General features: G+C 42.3%; 1 protein-coding gene across 1 annotated transcript in view; it reads left to right on the top strand.

The window, feature by feature from the left end:
- The first annotated feature begins 3,833 nt into the window (after positions 1-3,833).
- LOC115402854 (GRAM domain-containing protein 2A-like) overlaps positions 3,834-26,236 on the top strand; it is a 39,534-nt gene continuing 17,131 nt past the window's right edge. The window contains exons 1-3 of the mRNA XM_030111499.1: positions 3,834-4,078; positions 17,874-17,978; positions 24,361-24,412. Of these exons, the coding sequence (XP_029967359.1) occupies positions 3,939-4,078; positions 17,874-17,978; positions 24,361-24,412 (297 nt within the window). The 5' untranslated portion in view covers positions 3,834-3,938. The remainder of the gene's footprint in view (positions 4,079-17,873; positions 17,979-24,360; positions 24,413-26,236) is intronic.

Here is a 26,236-nt window from a genome sequence, read left to right as displayed (position 1 = left end):
TGATTGATAAATCAAAAACGACCCGCTGAAGTTATTTAATAGAAACCAGTTTAAAGTGCAAAGTAGTAATTCTGTTTCTGAATAATAAAGTAGACATTTGAAATTTCAGACATCTTATTCTGAACAGATGTTGAAATGAATCCAGAAATGTTCCTAAAGCAAAACACTTGTTATTCTGCCACTGTCGTGAATTTGTTCAGGACTTACGATAAATTCAATGCTAAAGAAATGTGTGTTCTACAAAAATGATCACTTTATTTTTCATGATTTCATCTGAAAATAATAATTAAAATTAAAAAAAGTCCTTCCCTGGACCACCTGATTTGCCCCCATATGAGGCTCAGTGGCGCCCTCCGGAGGAAAAATCCCCCATACATCCCCAAAACAATGGGATCATTCACCGTGTTGTCTTCACGTTTAATTTTATGGATTCTAGAAGCCCCCCCCCCCCCCAAGTCATTAAAATTCCCAACCCGTCCAGTAGCTGCTAGCCATTAGCCGCTAGCAGCTAGGCCGGACTGGACCCGTTCCTTCCGCGGTTCTTGGACATTCCCAGTGAGAAAGTTTCCGGTTCCGGATCACCAGGTGGTTTTAATGTTTTTTGACTCTTTTAGGCATCTTAAAAGCAGAGTGGCTGAATGTGTCGGTGTTGGACTTGTCCGTGATCTGTGAGGGTGAAAACTAGGCAGCTGTGACGTTGTCCTTCAAGTCGGTGGTTTTAGTACCAGCAGACTGCATTCAGTACCTTTTTTAGTTTTTATCAGACGATGGTTGTGACAAGTGCATTTGTTCTTCTCTCTGTCAGAGAGTAGTAATGTTATCTGAGTAGTGAAGCGAAGCCCAGTGGAAATCATATATTCTAAAGTGTAAATGAAAAAGCCAGAAACGTCCTGTTTGCTGTCAACATATTGGAAAGTGCTTGGCTCTTGTATCTGTTTCATGGTGAAGAGTATATTTATTGGCTAGCGGTTTGTCTCGATCGGTGCCTCGTCGAACACGGAGACGCCGGCTCGTGCACCCCCTCCCGACCCGCCCGCTGTCGCACCGGACCCCCTCTTCCCGAACCCCCCCGGAGCTCGCCAGGATGTTTACAGTGTTTTCTTTCTGTGTGAGAAGTTCACCACTTCCTCCTCCTCCTCCTCCTCGCCCCCCCTCCCTTCAGGAGTTTGTGTAAAGTGTACATTACCATGGTTCTTTTTTATACAATACTCTGTAACTTGCCTTTGTAAATTTGGGCTGGAAAAAAATAAATCTTTTATGAGACAACCTGTCCTGAGAAGTGCTCAATGATCTACGCTCTGTTTGACTTCGTCCATCAGACGGGCTGCAGTGTCAACAAGGGAGGTGCGTGCGTGCGTGCGTGCGTGCGTGCGTGTGCGTGCATGCACGTGTGCACTTCTCAGCTTGTTCCTGATCCCTGATCTTACTGCTGACTTGTCATTTCATTGCATAGTCAGCAGTAAGATGCTGACTCATCATTTTACTGAGTCGTTTTACTGCTGACTCATCATTTTGCTGATGACTCATGGTTTTACTGCTGACTCTTTTTTTTTTTACTGACAATTCATGGTTTAACTGCTGACTCATCATTTTACTGATGACATTTTACTGAAGACACCAGTTCACTGCTGACCTGTACTGGTTATCGTGCTGACTCATTGTTTTACTGATGACTCATCATTTTACTGCTGACTCATAGAGCTGACTCATTGTTTTACTGATGACTCATCATTTTACTGCTGACTCATAGAGCTGACTCATTGTTTTACTGATGACTCATCATTTTACTGCTGACTCATAGAGCTGACTCATTGTTTTACTGATGACTCATCATTTTACTGCTGACTCATAGAGCTGACTCATTGTTTTACTGATGACTCATCATTTTACTGCTGACTCATAGAGCTGACTCATTGTTTTACTGATGACTCATCATTTTACTGCTGACTCGTAGAGCTGACTCATCATTTTACTGCTGACTTCTTATCGTGCTGACTCATCGCTTCACTGCTGACTCTACAGCGCACCAAAGGATACGCGTATCAACAAGGAAAACAGGAGGTGAAGGTAAGTTTATAATTATTATATTCAGTTGAAACGGTATTATTTTTCTGTCATATAATACACTTGATTAAATGATTCTTCTATAACACTACAGGTAATGTGTGGTGGATTATTTAGGGAGTAGCAGTAACAGTTTTGAGGCTTTCTGATTTGGTAGTTTTTTTGTTTTGTTTTGTTTTTTGGAGGGGAGGGGCATGCAAGGATTAAAGTCTCAAACATTTATAGATGCAATAAGCAATTTGTAAATAATACCACTTTCATACACGTGGGGGCAGTAGAGAGTGATTATTACTCATTTCATTGGCAGAAAGTGGGATTACAAGACTGATCCGATGTGCGTGTCCATTGATGTACTATGAAACAAGCAAACACGTTTTAAAAGGTTCTGAGGCAGTTGCAGATGTTTTTTACAAGAATATAGTCTTATTTTATGACAAAACAGAATTATTCAAGATGAATTTTGTAAACTAGGTAATATCACTTTCGCCCACTGGGTGACAGTATTGAGCTATTCAGTTATTAAGGTAATAATTTATCTAAATTATTGTTAAGAGTCTGGATATATATGTCAATTTAAATGAGTTGAGGCAGTTTCAACACTTTTCAAGGTTTATAATTGTCATAACTTTAAAATGTACTATAAAGAGGATTGCTGAGGCATAAAATGAGTAGTTGTGTTTCTTACAAGCCTGAATTAGTCCAAAATGCTTTATAATTTGCTTCTTCTGCTCTTGGAATAAATGCAAATGAAGAGGTAACGTGACTCACTGCGCCACCTGGCAGCACTCAGTGGTATTACAATCCCGGCTGTGGCTAGCTTCTTAGCTCTGATGGATTTGTTGTTTCTGGACCTTTAAAGGACAAAATAATCCCAGAAATGTTTGACACCTGCTGAAATTAGCCTCTCACATCTAAAAATTGTCTTATATTTCCTTCACCGTCCAATGTTTTAACACAAACGCCTAACTCCAACCAGGGCCGACGCACGATGCTGCTTTATAGATGATTTTAGAGAACGTTGGTATAAAATCTGCTCAAGAAGTAAATCCTGTTGAAGACTTTCCATTATTTTTCACAATGTTTGCTATTCTTGGTTGCAACTGTTGGGATCCAGAAGCAATAAAAATCAGAGCTGTCCTCGTGCTAGCTCGTCAGTTACTTTAAGAGAAGACCATTATACAAATATACACATGCGTTTATGGCTCTACTGTTAGGTGTTGCACTTATGATAACAATATAACTCCTGGGAAAAGGCCTCCCACTGAGCCCCAGATGTTTCTGCTGCTGGACCCTTCACTCTGCAATGGAAACCAGTGAGATTATAAAATAAGCTCAAAAGCATCACACTACCTTCGGAAATAGTTGTTCTTTTTATTGATTATGGATTCCAATAACTGCTCTTTTCGAGCCATGTAAAGAGTAGCGCCACATGTTGTGGATGTATATGTGTGTGTTTGAGCCTCCTGTGCATCACTTAGCGCTGTTCAAACTTCATCTGCCCTGGCACTCGCTGTATCAGGCAGCAGGGGGTATTTTTAACTGCCCCTAATGCTCCTGAACCCAGAGCCCAGCCTCGAGCATTAGCATAATGCAACATCAGTGACAGGGAGCGATTATGCCGGGGATGATTTTGTTGAGTGTAAATGTGAAATCTGATTATCCTCCATGCTCTCAGCTCAGCAGAGGGAGGAGGAAGAGGAGGAGGAGGAGGAGAGATTCAGAGGGAAGGAGGGGTTAAGATACCAATGTGCTGAGCCAATGGCTTTTCCACAGAGCAGCTGGCTGGCATCAGGACAGGACAGGCCGCTCGCGAGAGAAGGAGAGCTGGAGGACGACCGCTGCAGGACGCTGAGGCTGACTTCCAGGAGGTGTTCATGGGATGCACTATCTACGCAGCCAGCCCTAAGGCCCTGCCCGCCGACGAGGCCCCCGGCCAGGACCACTACTACCCGCTGCCCCACTACCGCCACCCCCATGGTAACTGCAGCCAGAGGATAGCCGCCAGCAGAGCCAGGTCAGTGAACGCCACACAGGAAGTGGAGCGAGAGGCAGGTGAACATCAGCCTGAGTGGGAACCATCACACAGGGTTCGCGTCACGCTGATTTAATTCCCACAGTGAAAACAAACACAGCGATCGATTCAAGGCACATCTGGGTGATATGACCAGTTTCAGAGTTTCTCAAGGTAGATTTAGTATTTTCTGAGTTGCAGGGTAGATCTGAGCAAAGTTTTTTTTCAGGCATATCTGAGTAAATTTTATCAGACTTTTAATATATATCTGGGACAAGGTTTTTTGTTTAAGTTTCAAAATAAATCTCAATATATTCTGTATTTTTCAAAATTTCTGGGTATATCAGGGTAAATTTTGTGAGACTTTCAGGGTAGCTATATGTGGACACATTTTGTTTAGGTTTTGGGATACAGCTTAGATTTTGCATTAGTTCTGTGTTTATCTGGATATACAGATTTCTTTAAAATTGAGGTAGATTTGCGTTACAGGGTATACCAGGGTAGACATGTCTTTCTATGTTAGGGGTATATCTATGTCAATATTTTGACTTTTAATTATTTTTATTGCATACACTTTTCAAGTGTTTTCAATTGGTGTGAGTTGCAGAGTATTTGTATCTTTGTAAAATGAGTTATAGAGTATATCTGTGTCAAGTTCATATTAAGTGTAACGGTGTATGTGGTAGTGTTTGTATTTCTGTGAGTCATTGGGTATATCTGGGCAAATTCTGTATTTTTCTATTGTTTTGGGGTATTTCTGTCCATAACTTGTATTTTTGAAGAATTTTAAGGCACAGCTGTATAGATGTATAAGTGAAAGTGTGCACAGTGCATAGATTCATTACATATTTGCATCATATACACGAGGTTAAAGTTAAAATAAAGAGTCACAACTTATCTCAAAATCAGAATAAAATATATAAAAACATGTAACTGATTAAACAGAGATGAAATACATCCATGAGTAAATATGAAAAATGATGAAATGAAATTCAGTCTTAAGTTATCTTTTAAAAACATGAACACTGAGTCCACAGGTCCTCAGGCAAACTGGTGAACTTTTAGGGGTGTAATCGTAAATCAATGCCTCGTGGTCTGCTTTGTTTTTAAAATTTGATTCAACTAAAAGTCTTATGCAGGAGCTGAGCACTCTCACAGGCTTGTCACATAAAATCTGATAAATATAATCAAAAACAATTAAGAGCCTCAAGAAACAACACAAGAACCTTGAAATCTGAATGGCAAGTAATCATATTGGTACTCCATATTGGCAAGTAGCTAAAGGTGAGTACAATCATCCTTTAAAAAAGTGCTATCAGTGCATCACTAAATCTAAAGGTTCAAGGAAACATACATGTGTTGAACCCACTGTGTTTCAGCCACTGCCTGGATTCCTAAAGGCTGATGAGTTACAGAACATCAGTGACTGTAGATGCAATACATCTCCAATCCACTAGGGGGCGACGAGAACAATTAAGAACAAGTTCATATGAGGATGCTATAAAAGTGAAGAGGAGGTCGACATCCTGATCTGATGGACTATAAACATGGACCAGGCTCAACTTCTGCCGTGTTTTTAATGGAACTTTACAGTGTTATAAACGGTTTAATTGCAACTTTGAAAAGAGCCGAATCGTCGTAACAAAGCCGAACCAAGACGTCAGAAATCCTGGAGTTAAAACGCGGTGGAGAAAAACATGCAGCACACAGCTGCAGTTTTGTTTTTTTGTTTTTTTAAGTAAGGATGGTAAAACATGATCCAGTGAGTTGTCCTCCAATCAAGTGTGGTCAGACTGTAGGCCCCGCCCCCAACATCTCTCAGCCCTTCCAGAGTGAAGATCCCTGATCAGGAAATCTCTGGTGGGTTAGGATCCTGGTTCCAGCGGTCGAAACACATTAGGTTCCTCTACTGGTTTGCAGTACCAGGCGAAAGTTCTCATGATGGTTCCCAGGACTTCAGGAAAGTTCCTCTGATTGTTCCAATATTTGTGCAATGGTTCCTTTTACTTGGGGAAAATCTCTGTGATGGTTCCTCGTACTTGGGGAACGTTCCTTTGACTCTGCCAAGTATTTGTGGAAAGTTCCTGTGATCCTTGCACTTGGCGAAATAGCCTGTGGTCCCAGGTGCTTGTAGAAAGTTGTTGTCATTGTTCCTATTATTAAGGATTATCCCTGTAATGGTTCCTTGTACCTTGTGAAAAGTTCTCATAATCATTATTATGCCATTCTTCCAAGTATTTGTGGAAAGTTTCTCTTCCAGATCCTTTCCAGACTTTCCCGTTGTGAAAGTGTTTCTGTTCTATTCCTTTTTGGGCAAAGTAAGTTCCTTTTTTGGTGTGTTCTTTTTATTGTTTGTAGTACTTGGGAAAAGTTCCTCTATGTCTCGTTGTACCTATGGAAAGTTTCTACGATGGTTCCTACCTGTGGAAAGGTCCTGTGATGGTCCCCATTACCTGTGTCAAAGTTGCAATGATAGTACCTCTATGAAGTTACTCAAAGGTTCTCAGTATTGTCAGAGAGAAACAGATCATAAATTCAAGCTCTTTATAGCTTTTGGGAAATTAAGATGCAATAAAGTGTTGTAATGACAAAGAATGGACAGACATATTCCTGTGCTGTTCGTCCCTCCCTGCATTGTTTCATACCTGCACCACACTCATAAATGCTTCCTGTCGGTTCTGTAAACCTGATTTGACCCTGGTCTGCAGAAGTCTGGAATGTAGGTTGCACAACAGCGTAAAGATGAAGTAAGTCGCAGAGTGTTCTGTGTAGCAGCATATAAACGCTGAAGCCCGTCCTGGAGGTTTCTTCCTGTGAACCCGAGGGGTCCGAACGTTTAGAAAGAGGTTCCCTGATGAAGGACGTTCAGTACTTATTCAGTACAAACATGGCAGCAGGTTGCTCTACATTTACTTTAATATTATCTTCATTCATTCAGTTTGCAAATATTTTCTTACTCCTAATGGACTTTTCCAATAAGTTTTGATGAAGTTTAAATGTTTGTGCTGTTTCCATTTGTTCACTTTGAGTTTTGTTTTCGTGTTTGACTCTGTAGACGTTTTATGGCTCTTTGTCGGTTTTACAAGTTTCATCTGGCTTCTGACACATTTTATGTTTGTTTTCATATTTTTGTGGTTGTATCCTCAGTTAAAACTGATTATTTTAAACATCTACTAATTTCATGACAACACTAGTCTCATTTTAGTGCTGTTAAGTGTGTCATTGTAATCATGTTTCAAAAAGTTGCCCCCCCCCCCCCCCCCCCCCCCCCCCCCCCCCCACAGAGATGGAGTGTTTACGAAAAGTATCATTTTACCCCATTTTGATGGGAATCAAGTGTATTCAAAAAATTGTGTTTTCTGTTGTCTGCATGGAGATGGAGTCGGAGTGTTTGTGGAGAGTTGCGTTTTCCACCATTTCTACAGAGACAGAGTCAGAGCGTTTTGGAAAAGTTGCGTTTTCTCCCGTGTCTACGGAGACAGAGTCGGAGTGTTTTCGAAAAGTTGTGTTTTAACCCCATTTCCACAGAGTCTGAGAGTTTTTGAAAAATTGCATTTTACCCCGTCTCCATGGAAATGTACTGTTTTCTGAAAGTAGTTTTCCCCACATGACTGCGCAGTCAGAGCATTTTCAAAAAGTTGTGATTTGCCAGGAGGCAAAGTGGGAGTGTTTTCGAAAAGTTACATTTTCCTCCATTTTCACAGAGTCAGAACATAATGTCAGACCACTTTCAAAACATTGTTAATCCCCATATCAAACGGACACAGGGTGTTTTCAAAAAGCTGCACCTTGTGAGCCGTTTTAAAAAAGGTGTATTCCAGGCTGAACACCATCGTCACACAAACCGTCGCCCAGAAGGCAGTAAAAGTTGTGGGTTTTCAGCTGAAAGCGTGCTGGTGTCCCTCGGGCCCCCTCCAACAGGTTTCCTGGATCCGCCCCTGGCTGCGTTACCTTTACAGACTGTTGCTTTACGGTCTGGAGGGAAAATGACAAGAACTTAAAAAAAAAATGGAGGAAAAACTTTACAGTCGGATCTGTCTGCTGTGGTTTCCGGTTGTGAACTGTTGTTGCGGGAGCGTGCGGGGTGAAAATAGCCGTGTTTAATCCTGTGGCGGTAACCCGGGCTCATAGGTGAGCTTACCTCCTCCTCCTCCTCCTCCTCCTCCTCCTCCTCCCCGCCTCCTCGTCTCCTCCTCGCGGAGGGACTCGCCGAGCGGAGGAGCTCGCTGCGGCTCTTCGGTTCTCTTCGGTTCTCTTCGGTTCTCCCGCGGCTCTCCGGACCGTCCTCTGTTTTTCCAGCCGTCTCCAGCGCTCCTTCTCGCGGACATGCGGCCCGGAGCGGAGGCGTGAACAGCGGCCGGGGAAAGAGGAGGCACGCGGACCTTCGCTGGTGCAGGTGGGAGTCCGGCTGGAGGCACGAGGCGGAGCGGGGAGGGAGCACGAGGGCTTTAAAACACACACATAGCGGGAACAGAGCTGAAACACTGGTCCGGCACAGAAAAGTTGCTTTAGCAGAATGAAAATGCAGCGATATGGGTACTTGTAATTTATTAACTTCTAGATATAAATAAGAAAACACAAACTAGTCTACAGTTGCAGCGATGTTGTTATTTTTGGCTCCTTATTTGTGTAAATTGCTCTCCAGTCTCCAGCATGAGTAAGGTACAAATAAACTCAATGACACTGCTTGATAACAACAATGTTCTTTATATAGTTTAATTTTTATGTTATGTAAAGTAGATATAAAGACAAAAATTATATTTAAAATACTCTGAGTAGTTTTTATTAGCAAGTACCCAAGACACAACTTGGTTACATTAGTGTATTTTATTTCCTATTTACTTTTTAAGTAGTAAAGAAAGTCTTAATTATACTTAAAATACCCGTTAGCATGACTTATTTACAGTAATATATTTGTAGTTCATTAATTCCGATATAATTATTTTCAAAATAGCAAAGATGATAAATGTACTGAAATCTAAATATTTAAGTACTCCAAAAAAAAAACAAATCCTTGAGACACTATTTAATTAGCATAATGTATTTTATATTTTATGATTGTTGAAGTTTAAGTTATATTCAAACACGACTTCATTGCAGTAGTTTGAGTATTTTTAGATTGTTCCTTCAACTTTGTTTTTTAAAAAAGTGAATAAGGTGCAAATTCTACTCCAGTATATGGACATAAAAACAGAAGTACCAAAGACTTAGCTACAGTAATATTTTATTATAGTTTGTTTCTTCTTTTATGTTTCTGAAGTAACACGGAAGATCTAAAATGTATTTAAATATAAATTCTTACACTCCTAAAAGTAGATCTACTAAAAACACTACTGAGTAACAGTGATGTGAGTGTTTATAAGCGTCGCTTCTACTTCATGATTTTCAAAGTAGCGTAGGAGCCCTTAAATTTTACTGGATATAAGTACATAAAATACGCCTGCAATGAAAATACCTATAAAAATGCCTTATAATGTATTTATTTTAAGTATGTTCAGAGATGTGGACTGTAAATCTCTTGGTTGAAAGAGCCTACATGTTCTGACTGGGTTTAGATGAGGTAAAGATGGAGGCTGGGTCTCCGTCCTTTCATGTTTCTGGTTTTTTCCTGATGTCGACGCCGTAAATGTTCTTTGATTGTTCTGGAGAAACTTGAAGTCGAGTTTTTCTTGTCCAGCTTCTTGAAGAAATTGTCTTCTAGAAACGAAGTGGGATTGAGTCCATCTTCAGCTCCAGCTCGTTTATCTTTCATAGTATCAGCCCGTATCCGTACCGCAGCTCCACCCTCCGCTCCACCCTCCGCCGGTTCCTTCATGAAGAGCTGCTCTCCGCTCATCGGTTCATTCAACATGCTGATTTTCTGATTTTTGGGTTTCAGCCACTCTGAACTTCACCGTCTCTCCACCCTCCTTTACTTCTCCACCCTCCTATTCCATTTGAGTTCAGTTGCTTCATCATTGATTCTGCTCAAATCTTTTGAAGTTAACATCTTGTTTCGTGTCAAGACTTTTCTTGAAAATGGTTCCCAGGATGGAATTTTTTGAAAATGATCTGAACGGTCTCCATGGAGATGTGGGGAAATCAGAACTTTGTGAAAACACTCTGACTCCGTGGAAACGGAACAAAAACAGCAACTTTTCTGAAAAGCTGTTACTCCATGTGTGGCAAATAGTAGTTCTGCTCATCTTCAGTAGAAGGACAATATAAACAGTGTTCTCCTCCAGAGGGTCATGACTCCTGGTCCAGGTCCTCCTGGTCCAGGTCCTCCTGGTCCAGGTCCTCCTGGTCCAGGTCCTCCCGGTCCATGTCATTACAAAAACAAACAGCCATCCCAACTCTTGGCCTGCCATGCTAATAATATCGCTCTCTGCCGTTTCTGTGTAAACAGACATCATTTTGAAAACGTCGCCATGTAAAAGCAAAATGTTTCTGAAACCAAAATGATGCATTTGGGGTTTAAACAGAGCCAGACTGACCACCGTGGAATGACCCTGTTCAGGCGCTTCCTCTGCAAATATCACAATAAATGTAAAGAGGTCATCCGCAGTGTGTAGTTATGTTTTATTTTATTTATTTATTTGTTTATTTTTTGGTCATTGTAATACAGTTTAAGAGACTTTCTGATACATAAAAATAACACATCGACTCATTTACACTGACTTTGAAGCCTTTAATTACAATATGGGATTCAAATATCCGGGGACTTTTTAGATTAAACTGAGACTCTTTAAACGGAACCCGGACATCTTTCGGTCTTTACATCCACACAAATCTCTTAGAACTAATCAGACACATGGCCTCTTTAAAACGGAACCAAACCTCTTTAAAGTGGAGTCGAACCCTTTCTGACGAAACACCAAACCACCCGGGTTTCAGCACCAAGCGGCCCGTTAAAGGGTTAAATGCCGACGTCTGCCATCAAAGGCTGTTTTGAGGTCCTTTCACAATGGGGAAGTTATTTCAGGAGGTTTTCAAGCCGAGCAGATAGAGTATCTGAGAGTCCAAAGGCTGCGCTCGTCTCGTCACGCTCATCCAAGTTAATGTGCAACGCTCCGAAGGGGACAAAAAAGCAAATTAACGGAAATCAGAGTGCCAAATAAACAAAAAGGTCCTGAAAATCATTTATGTGCAGGTTCAAGGGTTGGAAGTCAAACAGATGAGCTCCTGTTTGAGTTTGAACCAGGAAGAAAGCTGCTGCAGATCCGTCTTCAGCTCCGTTTCACAGCCTGGACACAGCAAAGCGAATCTTTCCACAGCATTTTAACTGCAGCTCAGTGGAAATTTGTGAGCCGGGTTCCTCTGCACGATGATCAAACTGCTGCAATCACATAGTTGTCGACAGTTTTGCTTCAGGGAGACGTTTTGATTGGAGGCAGAAAGAAACTAGAAGTACTTTAAAAAGTAATAAAGTACAATCCAAGTAGTGTAAATTAAAATACAGGCTTATTTTGGGGTACCTGTACTGGTAAATAGTTGAAAAGTGTGTAATTTTAATCATAATTAAGTGGCATTAACACCATGTAATCTACTTTTCTAATTTAAAAATGACAATTTCAGAAAGCAACAAATTAGAAATTCTAATCCGTAATGTAAAGAAGTATGATCTCTTTTAGAAAATGTGATTGATTTTTAAGTGCATTTCGTAGCAGATAAAATTCAACCAATACAACCTACTAAAAGTTTAAAAGTGGAAGTAATAAACTACAGGTAATCATTAACTTGTATTTTGGATCAATCTTGTTTCTCTATTTCAAAATACTCTCATTCCTGTCATCAGGTAGTATTTCATGAGTAGTTTTAGAGTAATTAGAGTACCATTTACTTCATGTAGTGGTGGAGGTTATGGAATACAAACACAAAACTTACTGTAATTAAGAAGTGATTTTAGTTACATTTGCTTTAGCAAAATGTATTCTCAGAAATCTCCATGAAGTAACGTTTAAAAACTTGTGTTACTGTATTTAAGTCCAGAGTAATTTTCATGATGTCATCAGAAGTATTTTGGATACATTCAGGAGTAGATGAATCCTCTCAGGTCCTGTTGACACGACGGTGTTGAAATGAAAATCATCATATTTAGGTTTTCGTTTCAGGAAAGTTTCACATTTACACAGCGACATTTTGAAACATCTGTTTCCATGGAAATGTTGCTGTTCAGTATGCTTATCCTTTTGGATACTTATGGATACTTTAGGAGTTTAAAAATAGTTTTACGTCTAATCGAGTACAATTTAGACAGTTTAAGTGGTTTTTCTTGTGTTTAAATACAATTTTTACAATATAGCAGTAGTTTTCCTTGTATTCGACTCCAATTTAAACTATGTAAGTTTCACTGGTAATCAAATGAAAATTACACAACGTTACATTAGTTTTTTTTTCTTGTAATTGAGAAAAGTTTAAGCAGTGTAACAGCAATTTTCCTTCTAGTATGTGTAGTATGTAGTTTTACTTGTGCTACAATACAAATTAAGTAATAATTGCAGTTTTGCCTTTAATTAAACACAATTTAAGCAATGTAACAGGATTTTTGCTTGCAGATAAATTTAAACAATATAGCAGCGGTTTCAGTTTCTGACCATTCAAACACTTTTAAAGTAGTTTTGCATGTAATTAAATAGTCAGTAGTTTTCCCTCCTCGCTCCGTCCTTTGTGCAGAGGATGCAGTAATTAATGCTCTTCACACCACATTAAACTGTGCTTGAAGCCGGGCGGTCACATGGCGTGGAGCTCACGCCCATCCTGGAACATGAAGCGTCACTTTGCTCCAGTCATTTACGTTCAGAAACAGGCCGAGCTGCAGGAAGACGAGCTGCGGGAAGACGAGCGTCCTCGGACGGAGACACAGATCAGTGAGCGCTCTGGGACGAGCCTCCATAACAGGATTAGAGCTTATTGGATTGGAGGACGTCTTGTGACGGGGTGGCTGTGCAGAGATGAGGAGGAGGAGGCGGCGGCGGCTCATTGTTTTCTTGTTTATTGTGCAGAGGAAGCAGCACTACATTGTTGCAGACTGGGTCAGGCGTGGACTGGAGTTTCATAAGCGTTGACATAATAAGCTGCTTCCTCCTGGGTGACCTGAGCTGCAGACTCTGTTCTGCTTATTTGTGTGTGATAATAAGACCCAGCATGGCACACCTGGGGCTGCGGCGCTGCTTCCTCCCCTCGGCCTCGGAGAGCCGCAGCAAACCGTCTCAAATCTCTGAAACCTGGTGCCGTGCCGCAAATTTACCTGAGAAAGGATAAAGCATGACACGAATCATCTCATGTGAGGAGGCGCAGAAAGCAGAAGGATGGCCGACCTCTTACAATCCGATACGAGTGAATCTGATCCACTCCGGTGTTTAAATGAAACATTTAGAATCTGTTTTAATTCACAATCCGGTCATCAGGATGATTTTTGGACGCATGTCAACAGAACTCCAAACAATGGGAGCGCACGGACACTCCTGAGATTTTCCTTTGTTCCCGTGGATATGGAGTCAAATCGTTTTCAAAAAGTTCCGCCTTGGGCACGGTTCTCAAAAATAGTTCTGTTTTCAGTGGCTCAGAGTGTTGTTGACCCCAGAAAGGCTTTTCTTGTGAACCGATCCGGTGGCTTGTCACTTGTTTCCATTTTGACTTTTGAAAGAAGCTGGTGAGCAGGTTACCAGACAGATACAGATACAGATACAGATAGGTCTTTATTGTCCCGTGAAGGGAAATTTGTTTCCACAGCCTTTCATGTCAACTTCAAGATGTTATGGACACCATCACATACACCACAAATAAGGCGGTAAGACAATTACAAAAACAGAGAATATACAACAAAGAACAGCAAGCAACATTTAACATAGATTGTCAAGTAAGTCAGCCAGGTACCTTGCTCAGTACAGCAATAGCAGATGGAACAAAACTCTTGTTAAAATGTTAAGATGTTTCATAGCAGAGTTGTTGTTGTGTAAAAAGACCCCGAAACGTATGAAAAGTTTTCTGTTTTCACTTGAGAAGTTGTCTCCAGACGAAAGTTCATCAATCTGCTGACAGACTGAAACGAGTCGCGATAGCTAACGAAGCGGCTGCTTCGGCTGTGGTGTCCATCCGTTATTCATCGATTATTCGCCTTAAAAAAAACCTGCCAGAATTCTACTTTGGCTCCTGTTGACGATGAAAAGTCTAACTTGAGTCTTGAGTGGCGACGATACGCAGACAGACGCGCTGATCTCCTCAGACACCGAGGAAGAAAGTACCAGAGAAACTACAGGTTGAGTCAACAGTCGTGTTTACTCTTTGATTTTTTTTAATTCCAGCTTTAAGAAACTCAAGCAGAAGAATTAAAACCCTTTTGAAACAGCATCGTAATGATTAGACCATCTGCACTGATTTCGAACGAGGACTCCGCCAGTCTGAAAGACACTGAATAAACTCACCCAAACCTGGCTGTCAGGTAAAGGAGCTGAGAGGTGTTTTCTCTACAGAAACTAAAAATAAGTTTATTATTTAGTCCTTTAATCTCCTGCTGTATTGTTCTGTGTTACTTTATGTGGGAGGAACTGACTCTGCCAAGACAATGAAGTTGCAAATTATTTCTGACTTATTTTTTTCCAAGTTTCCTTGGCGATAAATATGAAATATCCTTATACATTTAGGAAGAAATACATTGTTTAACATGTTTATGTGATTCCAGAGTGATGATATTAAATGAAACTCAACAAAAAAAAAAAGAACAAACCAAAAGGTGCAATAATATTCTCTTTGAAGAAACAAAGTCAGGATAATAAAGTCAGGAAGTGGAGCCATGAAGGAGCAGAGAGTTAATGATCCTGTGGCTGTGTGTCGCCTCGACGCTCCAGTTTCAGCATCTTCCTTCTTCCTCTGGTTTTCATTTGTTGACTTAAGACTCCGTTACATTTCATCAGTCTCCGTCTTCATGTCTCAGTTTTTATTTAGTTTTTATTAAGTTTCCGTCCGTGGAAAAGGTTTTCCAACAATTTCTAACAAATATTTTTCATCATAATCTCCGTCAGTTAAACTCCATGTTCTCCTGGGACTGAGTGACGTTGCTGATCCAACTTCAATGCCCGTGTGTTCGCCTTCTTTAATGTTTTAGAACGTATTGTCTTCTGAACTCGTGTGTGCCTTCGTTACAAAAACAACCAACGACGCCAGCTCCTGGTCCAGGAATGCTAAGCATATCGTTTTCAGCGTTTCTGCCATTGCCGTGGAAACGGACATTGTTTTCAGATCGCTGTCATGTAAAGGTGAAATTTTTCTGAAACGAACACACACAAAAATGCAATGTTTGTCATGTAAATGGGGCCATAACTCCAACCTCTGACCCTCAGCTTTAACATTCACACAAAACCTTCCGGAAATCACATTTTCGTCCTCTGAAAAAGAAAAAAAATAAAATAAAAAACCTACACACAGCTTCAGCACTGGGCTTGAACAGTGATTCCAGTGTTTCCAAGAGAAGCCTTGGTTTCTCCCTCAGGGCTCCATGTGGGATCTGAACCCCTTCAAAACCATCTTAAGGTGAGAAAAGCTCACTGACTGTGTCCTTGTCTGCCACAGTGGAGCCTTTCTCCTCCCGCCCAGCCGCCTGCGATCACAGATAAACAGTCAGACGCAACCTGCAGCTCCAGAAAGCTGCTTTTGTTCCGGCAGGTCAGCCGCTGACGCAGAGCTTCTGGCCAATTAGAGATAATACAGTGGAAACTGCATGCGGGAGCTCATTTCCATCAGCACCTGTAATTAAGGCGGAGCAGGTGGTAACGACTTCCACGCTCCCGGAGGACGGCGCCGGGTTCGGGCCGGGCGCGTGTTTGTGGCAGAAGTAGGTGCAGGTGAGAGATAAACACATGATGGATGATGGGAAGCTTCCCAGCATTCCCAGCAATGGGGCGCCTGAACACCAGAGGTTACCACGACAACCACAGCAGATCGCCGATTTTCTCAGATAACTTTAAGATTATTCATGGATTTAAAAATGTAACAGATTGACTGGAAAGATCAGGATTCATAGATTAAAGCGAGGCTAACCGCGGTGTGACCACTTTGATTTGGCTGATTGTGCGACGGTCCGACTGACTCCAGACCGCTGGAGAAGGAACTGAGAACAGCTGGCAAGCCAGAAAAAAGGCAGAATAATTTCCTCCTATAATGAGTGAACAAAGATGCTTTGTAAGGGTTAAGTGAAAAGTAGAACTGAACAAGATAAAAAAAAAACGGTTTAAACTATTCCCAGTAAATTGCTGTTAATTATCTGTAATTTAAATCAACAGAAACATGTCATTTTGAGGTTAATTTAGAAATCTTTACCTTTATTTTTTGTTTTCATGTTGCTGTACTTTGTTTGTTGTTGTTGATTAACTTTTTAAAACGATCCACTGACAGTAAGAGAAGCTGACTGTTAATCCAGGAGCTAATAGTGGAAATAACAGATCCGGTTTGCATGACGATGTTCTCAAGAGAGAAAAGAAAAATCTTTCTTGCATTTGGCATTTTATTAACAACAGTGTCGCTCAGATTCACTGAACCTGGAACTATTTAAAAACGCTCCGATTCCGTCTCCGTGGAAACGAGTCAGCATGCAGGTTTTCTGTCCAGGTACTCACAATGTTGATGTTTATAGCCTGATGTGTGTTTGGTTTCATTGCAGAAACGGCTAACGGCGCCAATTCATAGCTTAGCGTGCTAACTGCATGGTTCTCAGCATTTCTGCTGTTTCCATGGAAACGGACGTCCTTTTCAGAATGTTGCTGTGTAAATGCAAAAAAGAAGTGTGACATTCACTTGAAATGTCATATAAAGAGTATTTTTTAGCTAAAAGTGCAGAATAAACCACAGCTTTAGCAGCTGTTAGCAGAAACACCTGCTTTTAGTTTTTATGCACCAAACATTTGGAACAAACTGCCAGAAAATTGCAGGAAGTCTCCGAGTTGTTCAGAGCTGGAATGAAGAGTTTTCTGTTTGCTGCTACCTTTCAGTGAAGACAGGACTTTTTTGTGTTGCTCTGTGACTTTAACTCTTCGTACCACAGAGTTTCGGCAGCTGCTGACTCTTTATGAAAACCTGTCAGAAGTTTTCTGTCACTTTAGCGTTTTGATGCGTGTGGAAGCCGACTGTTCTTTAACGTTCTGTCTGATCTGAAAGATTCAGTCTTGAGTTGAGGAGGCCTCAGCCTGTGGGAAACGTGCGCTCTATGCAGTATTTTTTTTTTTTTTAATCCCATCCCTCCAGAAGCTTTCCGTCTTTTCCAAACTTGATGCAAAACGGCGCTGCTCTGCCCGCCGTCCATCCCGGTGAAGGTGAAGCGGCGGTCTGTTTCCTCCTTCCGCCATTCCTTCTCCGCTCGTTGGTGGAAGTTTGCACGTCTCACCTGACGCCTCGCCGCCGTCACACACTGACTCTGCAGGGGATGTTTGGTGCCGCAGAGTGTATTTTTAAAAGTTGGAGTCAGCTGCCGGCGGGTCGGCCAGCTGCACAGCCTCCGAGGTGCTGCTCGTCTCCCTGGACGTCCGGCGGAGGACAAGAGCAGGTGTTTGTTTGTTTTTGCCCCGACTGCGGCTGAAAGCAGCTGAATCAGACTTTGCGATGTTGCGTCACCGATCTGTTGACTCTGAGACCTGCACTCGTTTGCCTCGTCAACGTTGTGCGCTGAGGCCAGACCCGATGACCAAAAAAACAAACATGTAGGAGGAGACGTGTTGGCGGGACGCCGGCCGCTAACATGGAGCCGTGTGTGTGTGTGTGTGTGTGTGTGTGTGTGTGTGTGTGTGTGTGTGTGTGTGTGTGTGTGTGTGTGTGTGTGTGCGCGCAGGGCGAGGAGCATGACCGAGCAGCAGGAGCCCAGCGAGGAGACGGGCCTGATCCCCACTCAGGACCTGGAGCCCGCCAAGGACGAGGACACGCACGGCCACTTCAGGCAAACACACACTCTCACACACACACACACACACACACACACACACACTGCTCTGCAACATTTGCTTTCTTTGCATGTTTTTTTTTCTGTTCCCTCCACACACCATCTGTATCCTGAGCACGGTCATGAGTTACAGCCAGAGGAGATTTATTTTCACAGCACTTATTTTGTGCTTTTATTTCAGCTGTATTTGATGTCAAACAATGGTCTCACACACACACACACACACACACACACACACACACATAAGTGAAGAGGCTGCACACTGAGCTTCACAAAGAACACTTCATGTTCTTTTTTCCCCCATGAGGCCTCAGGAAGAACAAGCTGAGAAATGAGCTTGTTCTGAAATGTATTAATCCTTTGCATGTCTGTCTGTGTCTGCTGTGTATGTGTGTGTGTGTGTGTGTGTGTGTGTGTGTGTGTGTGTGTGTGTGTGTGTTATATAAGTCGGATTCAGTGCGCGAGCGGCGTAATCCCAGGGAATCTGTTCTGCGATGAGATTTAGTGCTGAAGCATGTTGAGTTGGGAGACTCGATGAATGAGATGAGACGAACACACACACACACACATACACACACACACACACACACGTCAGTCACTCAGCGATCACTGGTGCGCTTCTTGTTTGTGTCTTTTTTACTGATCTACAGTATTTATTGTTTCTTTGGACTATGGAAGCATTACAAATTACCCTGTAAATTCCCCTTCTGGCCATTAGGCGGCAGCACTGAGAGCATGCCGGACACACAGCTCAACTCTTGAGTTTCTGCCACGGTTTTGAAGATGTTTGGTCATGAACAATTTCCAGGAGCTTTTCCACTTCCCTTCTTTCTGATGCTGAGTACAGAATGGGTCAGGGTTGCCGAACAAGAAGACTTTAATCTGATCTTCAAAAAATATAGATACAACCAGAAACTACCAATAACTGCATTTATTTTAATTAAATGCGACTGCTGTTCCTAATTTGTACACTGGGGGGAGCAAAGTTTCAGAGAGAGTAGAGGTTACCCTTCAGCTGGGGAATTAGCGTTAGCATCAAAACCAAACGGTGATTTGATGAAAACTAAGTCCCCGTTTGCACGTTTCAAGAGAAAAAGTATCATTTTTTGCATCTTTACACGGCGGTGCTTTGAAAGCGATGTCTTTTTACACAGAAACGGCAGAAATGCTGAAAACGATGGAGACAGGAAAAAATCTAGCTTTAGGGTTCAGGAGATACTTTTCCTCACCTGGAATTTTTTTGGCTTCACTTTTTTTTTTATTTTAAAAAACAAATAAGTATATGGCAAAACTGACTAATAAAAGAATAGATATGAAAATTTACATAATTTATTTCAAAATAATCTTCATTGGAAAGTATGGTTCTTTGGATCCACACGCCAGTTAACAGTAAATTTAGAAATCTGTAATCCTAAACAGACGGTGGTGGGTTGTGCGAGGGGGGTTCTGCTGTCTGTTCCTCCCTCGCCGTCTCCATCAGCTCCTCTCAGTCCCAGTTTCGTCTCCTCCAGCTGAATCATCCTCCGGCCGCCGCTGGGAGGTGTTCGCTTTCTAATTCAGGAATCAATTTAGGAATCTCGGCGCCGGTAATTAGCTGCCCTGCTCCTGGCAGAGGAGGGCGGGGGAGACGTGGAGGGAGGCCGGGTTCGGTTTCCAAACCACCGCTCCGAACAATGAGGGGGGAGGAGTCAGTGGACGGTGGTTTGAGAGGATCCAGGTTATTAAGCCTCATTACACGTCATGTGCCAGACTGTGGTCGCTTCCAAACATCCACCGCAGTCCATTCCGTCCCTCAGCGCCATGAAAACAGCAGCAGCAGCAGCTCCTTCCTCCCGGGCCTCTCATCCAAAACCCAGAGAACCACGTCCGAAATAAACAGGAACTTGTGCTGAATCAGTCTGTTTAATCCCAGAAACATGCAGTGGGAATAACCCGAGCCGGTTTCCTCTGCTCGCACTGGCAGTATTGATTAAGACCTGGATGTTGAGGCAGATGGAGAGCCGGGTAGTCCCCGCAGAGCTGCCTGTGTTTTTAATAATCGCTCTGCTCTCTCCATCTGAGAGTGTAGCAGCGTCTCCGCAGCCTATTTATAGAGGGAAGCCGGCAGGCAGCGCCAGCAGCAGCACTCGGATCACTGCTGGTCAGGACGGGATGGCTGCAGCTTTCCAATCAGGACGATCCGCGTGCAAATCATCCACCTTCCGCATCCTTTCCTGTCTACATGGAAACGTTTTGAAAACGATGCCCGTTTCCATGGAAACTGTGAAAATGAAGTAGTTAGAATTCCAGATCACAGGTTGTTTGAGAATAGCCTCGTGAACCAGCCCCGCCCACTCCACATCCACATTTGGATTTAGTAGCTGGGGGGGGGGGGGTCTGGGGACAAGCCAATACAAACATGGTGCAGGGGGTGTCGGTTACTCCTTTGACTGACAACGCACTTCAGCCAATCAGCGCTTCAAAACAAATACGTCATCAAAATGCATTAGCTTCTCTAAGGGTTAGCTTTAGCTCTTTAGCTCTAGCTTCTAGCTAGTTTTCTCACGCGAAAACGTCTTTTTCTGTTAGAAACTCTCCAGGCGCAGACTCTTGCTCTTGCTTGAGTGTTGTTATGCTTGGTATTTTGGCTATAACTTTACTTATTGCCGCGTTCAGACGATGGTTAAAGTCCGTAATCTCCGCTACGCTCGTTGATGACGTCACGGTTTAGCCGCCGGAATTCGCCAAAAAAATTTGAAAACAAAAAGCGGCAACGCTGATTGGCTCGGCCATTTCATGGCCGAGCCGCATTGTCTTTCTATTGGCTTGTCGCCAGACCCTCCCCAGCTACTAAATCCAAATGTGGATGTGGAGTGGGCGGGGCTGGTTCACAAGGCTAGTTTGAGAAGAATCAACCCAACAGGAGAACATGGAGATTCGTCTGCACAGGGATGTTGCCTTTTCTCCCGTTTCCACGGAGACGGAGTCGGAGCGTTTTGAAATAGTTCTGTTTTCAGTGACTCTGGGCAGCGTTGTGGTGTAAACGGACCCCAAATCACCACCGAGGCTTTCTGTTTCCACTTGAAAGCATTCCTGTGTAAACAGGACCTCAGTTATTTCCATTAGTAGCTTCTTGCTCAGAGGTCAGAAATCAGTTACTGACTGAGGATAATTTTCTTTTTTTTTTTAGACCCATGTTCTACCAACCACTTTATAAATGAACTTATGTTAACAATGAAGTGCAGCAGTAATATGTTAAGTTATAACAATGTTGGTTTTATTACTAAGAAAGCAGGCTCTGTTTATGACATTAATCTTTTGTTTTTCATCTTCAGGCTCAATTTGACCATAACTGAACAAGCAAGTTTTTTCGGTATATTTAATTCAGAATTTTGCACAAATCCACATCCACCACTTCTCTCTGAGCTGGAATGTCGTTTTTAGATTTAATTACCCTGAAAGCATCAAACAGAGTCAGAGGTCAGAGGTGGAGCTCCGGCAGGGGTCGTTTTTCTCGGGTCGGGTGGACTGCTGACCCAGAGGAGCAGAACTGGTCAGAGGAACCAGACCAACCGTCCTGACGCTGCCTGGGGAACAGCCAGGGGAACAGCCAGGGGAACAGGCGGTGGGAAAATCCAGGGGAACAGCCGGGGGAACAGCCAGGGGCAGTTTATCAGCAGCGGGAGGTAAACAGTCGAGGACGACGCTCAGGGAGAAAACTGATGAAGCCGCAGAGAAAGAGTTTTTCCAGGAAATCAGGCCTTTTCTTATAAAACAAACCCTGTTTTTCAGCCTGATGCCAGCTGATCATTAACCTGATCACTGCATCTGTTTATTCTTCCATTCGTGCGTCAAACTTGACAGAAACTCACTTTACCTGTGACACAGATCATAATCTCTGATGAAAAAAGCCTGAATCTGAAATATAAAAGCAGGGATGTGAAATAACATGAAAAAACATTTAATTGAGAAAAGAATCAATGAGAAATTGATAAATTCCCAATAGAGGAAATACATTGGAACCGTTGAAACACAGTCAAGCTCAGTGGAGGTTCTGAAGAGAGTAAATCAACGGAAACTCGTGGTCAAACAATCAAACACTCCTTCTCGCCAACCTCGGTGAAACAGACGTGAATTTTACAGCTAAAAAGCTTTACAGGCAGCGATTATACTGACTGTTAGCTGTGTTAACAGCAGGTTTATGGACTCTGGCAGTAAAGATGCTCTGACCGAGGCGGCCATGTTGCTTGATCGTTATTTTCATATCAACGCTATAAACGGTCAAATGGGACCTTCTCATCTCCTAAATGTCATAATTCCTGGCTGCGTGGGTGCAGAATTACATCCACATAAAGTCGCCCCTCCCAAAAGACATAGTGGCTCGTTATATAATAGTCAACTGTCTTAACCTTTATTTAAGAAAAACCATTGTCATAGGCCACAGTTGACTGTGTTAAAGTTTCCAGAACTTTCCACGGCAGCTTCCCGTCTGTTACCACATGTCATCGTATTTTAATTGAATAAAATGAACTCTAAAATATGAGACTCATATGAAGACCAGGACTGCACTTAATATTGAGCTGATTTCATATTGAAGAGTTTCCTGTTTTCACTGGTTCTATGATCAGGAATCAAATTTGAATGAGTGAAGATAACACAGAGCAAACACACCTTGTTGAAATAAAAACATTGTTTTTCCATAGTCAATAAAAAAAAAAAAAAGTGGCTCATTCATCCACATCATTTACCCAAGCGCCAACCTCCGCTCATAAAACATGAAGATAATGCGGAAGTGCAAAAAAGCTGTGATTCTGGAGAAATTCCAGCAGGGGGCGATGATGCTGGTTTCAAAAAGAGCCCCGGTCTTTATTGGAACCCATTCAAAAATGACGATTTTCAGAGTGCAAATAAACATATAACGTGCCCGGTTTCAGAACATGTTCTGGTCTCTATCACTAGTTTCTTTAATCGTGTTGGCTTCACCAGACTCTGATTTTCCCATAAATCATCTGTTGATTTTATATTACGAGTTAAAGTTTAGCATAAATCGCCCTATCACAGCGCCTCCTCTGTCCACGTGATGCGGTCACATGACAGGCTGGACCAATCACATTTACATCCGGTTTCAAATATTCAATGTGGAGACGTCCTGCTGGACTTGCTGAAGTCTTCAGAACGGCGGTTGGGAACTCTATAGGTGACGTCACGAAAGGTCTATCCATTTACCCCCCCTCATCAGAATTCATTGCCCACCCCTGCTCTACGTACTACCAGCAACAGACCGTTGTTTCCAAACTGAGCTGAAGCTGCTCGTGTAGAAGAGAACAATATAACCGAAAAGACCTCATATTAATAACGACAATAGAAAATAAAGCTGTTTTTGCATCTAATTTAGCCAAGAAAAACAAAAGGAGGAAAGGAGTACATTAATGTCACTATGGATTGGGCCCAACAACGAGCCTTGTGGAACACCAGTTAGCAAAAACGGAGTCCTTCCAGAATAAAATGAAGTGAAGTTAAACCAAAATGTTTTCTGTCCGTCCGTTTGAGAGGATTTGGTAACTGTATAAGGGGCTGATTTGAGGAAATGAATACAGTTTGCAAGATTTAGAAAGACATTATTCCAGTATTTCTAAGATTTCCTATTTTCCTCCTTTGTGTCTGTTGATCAAAAATTCTCTGGATCTGTTTCTTTGTGTCAATAAGAGATCAACACTGTTGAAAATCACTCCGCTGTATCATTTCCAGTGTGACGCTGTGAGGAAGAGGAGGAAGACTTTGTCATGAGATCCCCGTCTGCTTGTGGCGTGATCCGCCGTGAAGCAGCAGCAGTGGGGCAGCAGTTCTGAGGACTCTGAGTTTGATCTGCCGGGTGGCTGCTGCAGCAAAACAGACACCAGCGTCCTGCTGGGACACCTGCTGCACCGCGCGTGCGTGCGTGCGTGCGTGCGTGCGTGTGTGTGTGTGTGTGTGTGTGTGTGTGTGTGCACGCTCATGTTCTGTTAAAAAGGATTATCTCCCTGTGTGTCCACTGTTTGTGTTTGAGCAGCTCAGTATTTATCTTAGTGCTGTTTTTTGACACACAGCCTTCTTCACACTGTGTTCTCACACACACGCACACACACGCTGACGATTAAACTCCTCATGTGGAAGCTTTGGCCCCGCCAGCAGTTTCCTTCGTGCACGTATTGCACACATGCACATCCGTGTTCACTGGACCGGAGGGGTGTGGGTCAAGCTGTGTTGCTGTGCTGTTTTTCCGCTGTTGTGACGATCCGGTTTGCATTCAGACGAGCTCACACACACATATTTCCAGGTTTTGCTTTGTTTTTGTTTTGGGTTTTTTTTTTCTCATGCATGTTAATTAAATGTAATAATTTTTTTCTCTCCTTTGTTGCAGGTTCATTGAAGACTTGTCTTACGAAGACGTGAAAAAATGTTACCGGGGCTCGGTGAGTTGCTCTTCTCTAGCTTCGCTGTCGGTAGCAGCTTTCTGCCTTAGAACGCCTGCTTGTGTTGTGGTGCAGTGGTTAGTGCTCTCTCCTCACTGCGAGAATGTCCCTGGGGGAGTGTTTGTGTGAAGTTTGCATGTTCTTCCTGTGAAAGAGGGTTTTTTTTCTCTCTATACACGCTGAACTCCATACTCCAGGTTTGTTTCCCTCTTTTTTCCACGAAGACGGAGTCGGAGCATTTTCAAAAAGTTTCAGTCGCTCCAAGCAAAGTTTTCACTTGGTAGTGTTCAAACATTTTTGTCACTTAAAAACTTTATGTAAAGTTTTAAATATTTTCGGAAATTTCCTTTCAAGATTTATTGATTAGAACATAAAAGTAGTTCAAGTGTACATTTTCACTTAAACGCAAAACATCGGGGAAGTTTTTTTAATGTTATTTTTATTGCTGTCAAACAATTGTTTCATTTTAAACTAATCGCAATTGTAATAATAATTGTAATAGAACTTGTAATCATCACGCAAAATCACCATTTTAATACACAAAATTGGTTTATTCAGAATCTTTCTCTCATGCACGGTGCTGATGCACAAATCGCTGTACTCCTTTGCAGAGAAGCATCCAGTAACTTTTTATAGAGGAATTGGTCCTTTAACAGGGCACCATTCCTTTTTAACATCTCTCGCTCCTGTGTAGCAGTTTAGCATTACCCACAGGAAAACGAAATGTCGGAGGTGGCGGCCGCTGTCCCTTTCAAAATACGACATCGTTTAAAAAAATCATAAGGCGTTATAATGGAAACATTAAAGCCAGGGTTGACGATCTTGGAAAACTAGCGTTAGCATGTAGCATCTCCCCAAGGCTCCGCCTAGCTAGCTCCGCCCAGCTCCCACCCCATTGGAGGAGCTCCCGTTGGGAGCGGAGACGCGGAGACGCTCGCGGCGCGCGCGGCACTTCCGCGTCCAGTGCGTTCCTGGCGTAACCTGTCCTCAGCGCTTCGTTTCTTCGTTTTTCTTTATTTGCACTACACCAATTTAGGGCGCACTCAACGGTAAGCAAACCCCCAAACATTCGTCTCCGCCGTTCTGCAACGACGCTCCGTCCTTCAACGCACGCACTGAACCAGGGTCAGTGCACGCGTACATGCACGCGCAGGGGGCAGGTCGAACGGCGAAGGGATTTGATTGGTTCAAAAAAAGGTATCCCCTCAAGACTATTGGTTGCTGTTTTTCCCGTTTTACTCCTCCTGTAGATAGCGGATATTTTCCAAACTACTTTAAACACACGCTATGAATTGCTTCCCATCGGGTCATAAAGATCATTTTAACCAGTATTTTAAAAAATGTATCTCATTCAAATCGCCAACCCTAGCTTTAACGGAAATCGTTAATGTGTTATTTTTATTAGCACCATTTTGCTTGCAAATATGTCTTCTTTGATTTACTTTATTGTGCAACAAGGAATTAAATATGGAAGTGAAAAAAATCTGTGCTATATATACAATCCAATGGTGTAAATGTATGCACTGACTTGCCTCCGAAGTCCAGAGAGAAATGTAAAGTTTTTGATGCATTGATAGCTAGAAATTGCAACTGCTGTTGATTGTTTTTGATTTAAACTTACCTGAATATTTTTATTGTATAAAAATAGATATTACTTAAAAAGCCACAAAAATATTTAAAAAGCTAAATATTTGAGATTTACATGTTTTCAGATTGAACTATTGAAGTATTTTAATGAATGCCCTGTAAAGAGTTCCAGATTGTGCACCTTTAATCATTCGCTCAATGCTATGGAATTGTGTTCAAGTTAATTTCCTTTCACAA

Source organism: Salarias fasciatus, chromosome 1 (genome assembly GCF_902148845.1).
Source record: "Salarias fasciatus chromosome 1, fSalaFa1.1, whole genome shotgun sequence".
Classification (NCBI taxonomy): Eukaryota; Metazoa; Chordata; class Actinopteri; order Blenniiformes; family Blenniidae; genus Salarias; species Salarias fasciatus.
Note: the sequence above shows the minus strand (reverse complement) of the source record. Positions and strands in the feature narration are given on the sequence as shown.